Source organism: Elephantulus edwardii, unplaced genomic scaffold (assembly GCF_000299155.1).
Source record: "Elephantulus edwardii isolate Elephantulus edwardi_28Jun2011 unplaced genomic scaffold, EleEdw1.0 scaffold00081, whole genome shotgun sequence".
NCBI lineage: Eukaryota > Metazoa > Chordata > Mammalia > Macroscelidea > Macroscelididae > Elephantulus > Elephantulus edwardii.
In genome coordinates this window covers 3,546,406-3,555,109 of record NW_006399831.1, presented here as the reverse complement: position 1 = coordinate 3,555,109, position 8,704 = coordinate 3,546,406, and the positions used below count along the sequence as shown (strand labels likewise).

Here is an 8,704-nt window from a genome sequence, read left to right as displayed (position 1 = left end):
AAAGACACTACAAACACACATGGTTATCTCAAGAAGAGCAGCAATGGTAAGGATGGCACAGAACAGGTTCTGTAGTAAATGTGTTTCTATGAGTTATCCCACTCAGCAGCAACAACTAACAACTCCTCTTAGCAGAATCAGACAAGTTACGTTATTTTTGCATATATATATATATATATTATCTTAGTATGCAATATATATGTATTAACTTAGTATGCAAGCCAATATAAAATTATATATATATGCATACTAAGTTAATATGCATTGTGTTTCATGCTATTCTTCATTCATATTGTGTTTCATATAATTATTCTCATGAATTATGGTTCATTAAATTAATCACTACTGGACATCATTACCCTGTCTTTTCACCTGAATCTTTGCCATTTTCTTTAGCCCTTCCCTCCACCCACCAAATTGTGCAAGCCTGTGGTTTCACCCCTATACTTCTTTGCCCCTCCACTTCCATCCTTTCCCTCCCTTGGGTTCTCATATATGTGTCCCTAGTTATCCTTCTATTTTTTTTACAATAATGGTCTTACGTAGTATTTGTCCTTATAAGACTGAGTAATTTCATTCAGCATAATATTCTCCAGCCTCTCCCAAGTTATGTAATATTTATTTAAATCGTTGCTCCTGAGTGTTGCATAGTATTCCATTGTATACCACAGTTTCTCAATCCATTTAATTGTGGTTGGGCATTTGGTCTGTTTCCACATTCTTGAGTTAGTGGATAACCCTTCTATGAACATTGGTGCACAGATCTCTGTATCTCAGTCCTATTTTCCTGCGGTAAATTTCTTGTAGTGGAAGAGCTGGGTCATTTGGAGTTTCTGTGTTCAGCTTTTTAAGGAAATGCCAAACTGTCTTCCAGAGTGGTTGGATCATTTTACAATCCCACCAACAGTGTATAAGAGTTCCTATCTCTCTACATCCTCTCCAGTATTTATTGATTGCTGTTCTGCTAAATTTTGTCACTGCGACTGAGGTAAGATGGTATCTCACTGTGATTTTGATTTGCATTTCTCTTATTGCCAGTGATTTTCAGCATTTCTTCATGTTCTCTCTTGCCATCCAAAAGTGTTCCTCTATGAAAATTATTTCCATGTCTTTCATCCATTTTTTAATTGGGTTATCAGTGTCTTTCTTCTTAAGGCCCAGGAGTATTCTTCAAACATTTGTTATGAGACCCTTTTCTGAGATAGTATTGCCAAATATTTTTTCCCTGTCAATAGGTTTTCTTTTCACCCTGTTGGAAAAAGTTTTTGATGAGCACAGAGATTTAATTTTTAAAAGGTCTATTCATCAATTTTATCCTCTCCAGATCGTGCATTTCCAGTTGTTATTTTTAAGTTTCTTTATAACATAGACTAGGCCTTCTAAGCTAGATCTCAGTTTGTCTCTTATGGCTTGGGTTTTACTCTCAGGTCTCTGATCTACCTTGAGTTGATTTTTGTGTATGGCATGAGTTGTGGATCTTGTTTCAGCTTTCTAGAAGGAGCAGTCTGATCTGAAGAGGCTGCCATTTCTCCTTTTGATAGTTTTTATTTCCTTGTTGAATATCAATTGACCATAAAGAAGCAGGTCCATTTCTGGGTTTGTAATTCTGTTCCATTGGTTTATATGCCTGCCATTGTACCAGTACTATGTTGTTTTGGTTACTATGCTGTGTAGTAGGTTTTGAGGTCAGAGAGTGCTATGCCTCCTACTTCATTTTTGTTTTTCATAAGTGCTTTGCTCATTTAAAGTCTCTTTCCACTCCAAATAAACTTGACAATTTCCCTTTCAATCTCCTTGAAAAATGAATTTGGTATCTAGACTGGGATTCTATTGAAGATGGGGATTGCTTTTGGTAAGATTGTCATTTTCACAATATTGAGTCTTCCTATTCATGAACAGGGAACATTTTTTTCCATTTATTTACATCTTTTATTGTGTCTCCCAGAAATGTTCTTTAGTCTTCTTTGTACAGGTCTTTGGTGTCTCTAACTAGGCACATTCCCAAGTATCTTAATTTATGGTAGGCTATTATAAATGTTTTGCTTTCTTGGTTTCTTTTTCTGAGTTCTCTGTGTTACTGTAGAGGAATCTCACTGATTTTTTTTTATATTGATCTTGTATCCTGCCACTCCACTAATTTCGTCTACTATCTCTAACAGTTTTTTCGGTTGAGACCTTGGGGGTTTCTTTGTACACTATTATATAATTTGCATATAGCAACAGTTTAATCATCTCTTTGCCTATCTTGATGTTCTTTCTTTCTTTCTCTTGTTATATTGCCCTAGCAAGTGTTTCCAATACAATATTGAATAGAGTTGTGATAGTGGGCATCTTTGTCTGGTCTCTATTTGCATGGAAAACGCGTTTAGTCTCTCTCCATTGAAAAGGATTTTGGCTCTTGCTTTTGCATATATACTTTTCACTATGTTGAGGAAATTTCCTTTTATTCCTATTTAACTGAGTGTTTTAATCAGGAAGGGGTGTTGGATTTTGTCAAATGCCTTTCTGCAGCAATTACTAAGATCATATAATTCTTGTTATTTGCTTTGTTAATGCCATGAATTACATTGATTGCTTTTCTTATGTTGAATCACCCTTGTGTACCTGTTATGAATCCGCTTAGTCATGATCATTTTCTTGATATTCTTTTGAATTATATTAGCTAGGATTTTATTAAGGATTTTTACATCTATGTTCATGAGATATTTTCTTTTTTTTTTGTAGTATTTTTGCCTAGTTTTGGTAAAAAGGGTTATGTTTGCTTCATAGAATGTCTCTGGAAGTGTTCCTCCTTTTTCTGTTTTTTTAAAATGATTTAAGTAGAACTGGTGATAAATCTTCTTTAAATATTTGGTAAATTCAGTCTTGAAGCCATCTGGTCCTGGACTTTTTTTGTGAAGATGTCTTTTTACGACGTGTTCAATTTCTTCTTTTATGATGAATCTGTCCAAAAGTTCTGCATCTGTCCATGTCAATCTGGGTAGGGCATGAGGTTTCAAATTTATCAGAGTATAGCTTTTCACAATGTTCTGATATAATAAATTTTATTTCCTCTGGTTATATTGTGATCTTACTTCTGTAATTTTTAATTGAGTTATTTAAGTCTTTTTTGGTTAAGTTTGACGGTAGGTAATACATTTTATTGACACTTTCAAAAAATCAGCTCCTGATTTTACTAATGGTTTCAACCATTTTTCTGTTTTCTATTCATTGATTTCAGCTCTTGTTATAATGTCCTTTCTTCTAGAGGCTGTGAGGTTACACTGTTGTGCTTTTTCTATTTGATGAAGGTATTGAGTTACATCATGAATTTTGCCTCTTTCTTTGTTTCTTATGTGTTCCTGATCTATTGTGCCTTTAATCATTATGTAATGCCCTTCCTTATCTTTTATGGTTGCATTCATTCTCAAGTCTATTTTATCAGAATTGCCAATCCTGCTTTTTTTGGATGTCATTTGTTTGGCAATTTTTTTCCTAGCCTTTGATTTTGAATCTACCTTTCTCTTCATTTCTTATATTTCTCTCTTATAGATAGCATATTGATGGATTTAGGTTTTTTATTCATTCTGCTACTCTTTGTCTTGATTGGTGCATTCAGTCCATTCACATTAAGTGTGATTATTGACAGGCCAGGTTTTATATCATTGTTATTTTGCTATTTCTTATTGCTATGATCCATCCGATTTCCTTTGATATCTCTCTGTGAAGGACTTCCCTTAAGAGTTTTTGTAAATTTTGTTTTGTTTTTATAAATTCCTTAAGTTCTTTCTTTTTGCAGAAGAATGTGATTTCTTCCTGTTTGATAGATTGTTTTGCTGGGTACAGGATTCTTTGGCAATTGTTGTCTTTCAAATGTCTGTATATGCCATCCCATTGTCTTCTTGCTAGCATTGTTTCTGCTGGAAAAAAATCAGAACTTAATTACTTTTGCTTCATAGGTAACTTTATGGTTTTTTCTCATGATGTTTTTAGTATTTTATCCTTATCTTCTTTCCATTTTGGAGAATTTGTCTATGATGTGTCTTGATATTTCTCTTATTGGTGTTCTCTGAGCTTCCTGAATGTGGATTTCCTCATTCTTCATAATATTGAGAATTTTTTTCTAGTACTTCTTCCACAATTTTCTCAGTGATTTTTCTCTCTCTCTCTCTCTCGCTCTCTGTGTGTTCCTTTTAATGTCGTTCACATGATTCTAATGTTTTCTTAATTTTCTTTGTTTCATCTCTGATTTTTCTTCTAGTATGTTTCTCTTGAAGTTTTTATCTTCCAGTTCACTTACTTTCTGCTCCTTCTCTTCTGTTCTACTTTTTCATCCTCCCAGCATGTTGGACACTTCTATCATTTCTGTCTTAATATTCTTAATCTCATGTTCATGAAATTCTGTTCTTTCCAGTACTGTGTTGTATGTACCATCTCTATCTTGTGATGATTTTTTGAAGTTCTTGTACCTCTTTATCCATAGTCTCAATTCTCTATTTCGTCTTTTGCATTTTCTTCCATAGTTGTTCAAGTTCCTCCTCATCAATATATATTTTTCTGGCTCTGTATCTCTGGAGTGTTTGTTTTCTCAGTGGTTTCCATTGTTTCTTCTATCATTTGCATCTTCTTCCATAGCTGTTCAAATAACTCCTCATCAATATATTTCTTCTGGTTCTCTACCTCTAGGGTAGTCCCTTTATTTATGGCTTTCTTTGTTTCACCCATCATTTGTACTTTCATTCATAGCAGTTTGAATGTCTCCGTATCAACATACATCAGCTGTCCTCTTGACTCAGTAGGATTCACTGAATCTGCATATTCTCTTTTTTAGAGAGAAGGTTTAATTTGTTTTTCCACAGTGTTTGAAGCTGCCTGCTGCTTTCTCAACATTTCATGATTTTTTTTTTAATGAATGTTAGGTCCTTTCTATTATGTCAGCATAAGTTATCAGTAATTCTTATATTAATGATGTTATTAATTAGTTGCCAGGTTAAAATGTTCACCCTATGGAATATTTCACTCTACAAAAAGTTTCTTCTGGGAAAATTTGCCTTTCTGAAAATCCTTCAGGTTCTCTCTGTTCTGTACAGCAGCCCTCCAGGAATCTCTACTTAAAGTGGTCCCCTTTCCCAATCTCTATTGTCCTCCTTCATATATGGAGTGGCCATGTGGTATGAGACCATGTTCTCCATTCAAGCAGTTTATGTCTAGGATTTCAAATCAACTTTCTTTTTAGCATCTCAATGTGCCAGTTTAGAAAGCTGAGAAAATCTTTCACCTGCTTGTGGTTCTGGTTCCAAATTCTGTTGTCTCTGGAGTGGCCTGGGATCAGGGATGCCAACTTAAGCAGTTTGTATGCAGCTGGCATGGTGGGGAGGTCTTAAGTTAGCCCTTTCTCTTGCAGAAAGTTAAGAAAGTTTTTCCCCTGCTTGTGGCTCTGTGTACCAATGGAAAAAATATTGATGTACTCAGAAACTTAATCTTTAGAAGGTCCATTCATCAATATTATCCTCTTCTGGTTGTGCATTTCTGGCACTATTTGTCAGCCTATTTATAATAGAGTAGGGTTTGTATACTATCGCATGTATTACCAAAAAAGCACATCTTTAACCATTAACGGTAATAAAAATAATGCCATGAGTTAGCTTTAGACTTGTTTTAATTTTTGTCAACTTCAATTTGAACTTGTACATGAGCCATTGATGGTTTATTTCTCAGTCAGAACCTGGCCTCGTTTTGACTCCTGTTATTGAGCATCCCCAAAGATTTCTAACTCAGATATAGTCAACCTGATTTCTATGCAGTCCATGTAAAATCATCATTTATGGGGTTGTTGTTTGGTTTTTTTTTTAAAGTTATTTGCTATGAATAAATCATTGAACAAAAAAAATATTCTTATATTATAGCCCTCATTTTTATTATCAAGTCTGTATTTTCCAGCTATCCTTGCTTCTTCATTGTTTCAGTTTTATTTTTTATTTAACAAAACTGCTGGGAGCATTTGATTTGACTGGCTATGTTAGATATTTTGTCATGTAGCCTGAAGAAGCATATTGTCTTCCGTTCTTAAAGCTCTCTCTTTTTGCCTTTACTTTCCTTTTTATTCATTCTCTTTTCCTCTTTTTTTTCCCTATATTTTAATTTTTATTCTGCTAATAACTCCTGTTTTGTTCTCTTTAGCCACAGTTTCATTTAAAAAATAATTGTTACTGATTTTCTCCCTTCCCTTCAATTTTCAGTGTGTCTTCCCTCATGTCAATTTTTCTGCTTTGGCTGGCCTAAGGGAAAAAATGCACTTTAATTTTATAAAAATGGGGAAAATAAGCTAAATTTAAAGTATAAATAAAATTATTCAAAGATTACCTAGTATTGATTAAAAGTTTTATATTCTCTTCAATTATTGTTGTTGTTAGGTGCCATTGCATCAAGAATGAGTCAAAATGAACCCATGAACAATAGATCTGACCCTTGTCCTGTCTTATGGCAAACTCACAATCTCTGACACACTCAAACCCATTCCACCTTCTTAAAGGTCTTCCTTCCCTAGCTGCAAAAGATCAAATACTGTAGCCTTCAATATGTATTGCACCTCAACTTCAAGAAAATAATAATTTCATTGTTGAATCAATGTTGTTGTTGTTGCTGTTATGTGCTATTCAGTTTTCTGTGACTCACAGTGATCCTATGTACAATATTTCTGAACCCTACCCTGTCCAGAGCCAATCTCATCATCCCCGACAGATCTAATCCTATTTCTCCAGTCATGGAGTCAATCCATCTCATCCTGGAACTTCCTCTTCTGTGCTGTCCCCTCCACCATTCAAAGCATAACGTCCTTCTCCAAGGACTGATGCCTCCTGGCCATGTGTCCAAAATATGTGAGATGGAACTTCAAAATCCTTGATTACAGGGAGCAGCTTAATTTCACCCTTTCCAGAAGAGACCTGTTTGTTCTCCTGGCAGCCCACAGGATATTTAGCATTCTTCTCTAGCACCACACTCAAAAGCATCGTTTCTTCTTCTATCACCCCTAATCATTATCTTCTGTCATCCTTAGTCACTGTCAATTGCTAAGACCATGGCCTAGATCAGGAATACCTTAGTCTCTAGACTTACATTGTTGCTCTTCAGTACTCTAGAGAGGTTCCTGACAGCAGACTTTATCTATGCAATTTGTCTTTTGATTTCCTGACTGTTGGTGTCAAGAGTGTTAATTGTGCTCTCTAAGGAAGACGCGGTAGCTCTTGCAGGGTTGTGGTGTACTCCCACTCCTGCTCCTGACTCACCGCTGTTCGCTCTCTCCGGGGAACAAGTCGGTCAGGAAGCCGCGCCGCAGCCATGGCTTTTAAGGACACCGGAAAGACGCCTGTGGAACCGGAGGTGGCCATTCACCGAATTAGGATTACCCTAACCAGCCGCAACGTAAAATCCCTGGAGAAGGTGTGTGCCGACTTGATCAGAGGCGCAAAGGAGAAGAACCTGAAGGTGAAGGGACCGGTCAGGATGCCTACCAAGACTCTGAGAATCACTTCAAGGAAGACTCCTTGTGGGGAAGGTTCCAAGACCTGGGATCGTTTCCAGATGAGGATCCACAAGCAACTCATTGACTTACACAGTCCTTCTGAGATTGTCAAGCAGATCACTTCCATCAGCATTGAGCCTGGAGTAAAGGTTGAAGTCACCATTGCTGATGCCTAAATCAACTATTTTAATAAATTGACTATCCGTTGGTTAAAAAAAAAAAAAAGAGTGTTAATTGTGGAACCATACAAGCTGAAGCTGTTAACAATCTCATCCTCTTCTCCATCGATCATCGAACTGTCAGTTGTTCCACTGCTGAGAATCTTGGTTTCCTTGACATTGAGCTGCAATCCATATTGAGGATTATAGTCCTTGACCTTCTGCAGCAAATGCCTCATGTCTGCCTCAGTTTCAACAGCCAAGTTGTGTCATCTGTATAAGGCAGGTTGTTTATAAGTTTTCTTCTGATCCTAACATCATGTTTCCCCTCATAAAGTTCAGCCTCCTGAATGATCTGTTTCACATATAGATTGAAAAGGTATGAAGATAGGATGCATACCTCACAAACTTCCTAAGTATGAACCATGCAGTGTTTCCCTACTCTGTTCTGACTACTGCGTGTTGGTAAAAGTATAGATTTCACTTGAGCACAACTAAATGAATACACACTCTTCTTAAGGTTAGTCACAATTTGTGATCCACACAGTCAAATGTCTTTGCATAGTCAATGAAACACAGATAGACACTCCTCTGGCATTCTGCTTTCAGCCAAGATCTATCTAACATTGGCTATGACGTTTCTACTGCCACAGCCTCTTTTAAACCCAGCTTGCAAATCTGGCAGTTTGATGATGTACTATTTCAATTTTTTTAAATAATCTTCAACACAATGTTGCTTGTGTTTTATATTAGTGATTTGTTCAATAATTTCCACATACTGTCAGGTCACCTTTTTTTTGAATGGTAATAAATATGGATTTCTTTCAATCACTTGACCAGGTGGTTGTCCTCCTGATTTTTTGGCATAACCTGGTGAGTGTGTCCAGGGCAGCATCTGTTTGTTGAAATATATGAATTAATAACCCATCAATGCTAGGGTCTTATTTTTTGCCAATTTCTTCTGAACAGATTGAACTTCCTCCTTTATCACCATTGTCTCTTGACCATATGTAATTTCTTGAAATTTTTCCATGTCAACCAATTC

At 36.0% G+C, this 8,704-nt stretch overlaps 1 protein-coding gene across 1 annotated transcript; it reads left to right on the top strand.

Annotated features, from left to right (window-relative positions):
• The first annotated feature begins 7,317 nt into the window (after positions 1–7,317).
• On the top strand, positions 7,318–7,677 carry LOC102853743 (40S ribosomal protein S20-like). The gene has a single exon (XM_006889809.1). The coding sequence runs from the start codon at positions 7,318–7,320 to the stop codon at positions 7,675–7,677; it is 360 nt and encodes a 119-aa protein (XP_006889871.1).
• Positions 7,678–8,704: the final 1,027 nt, after the last annotated feature.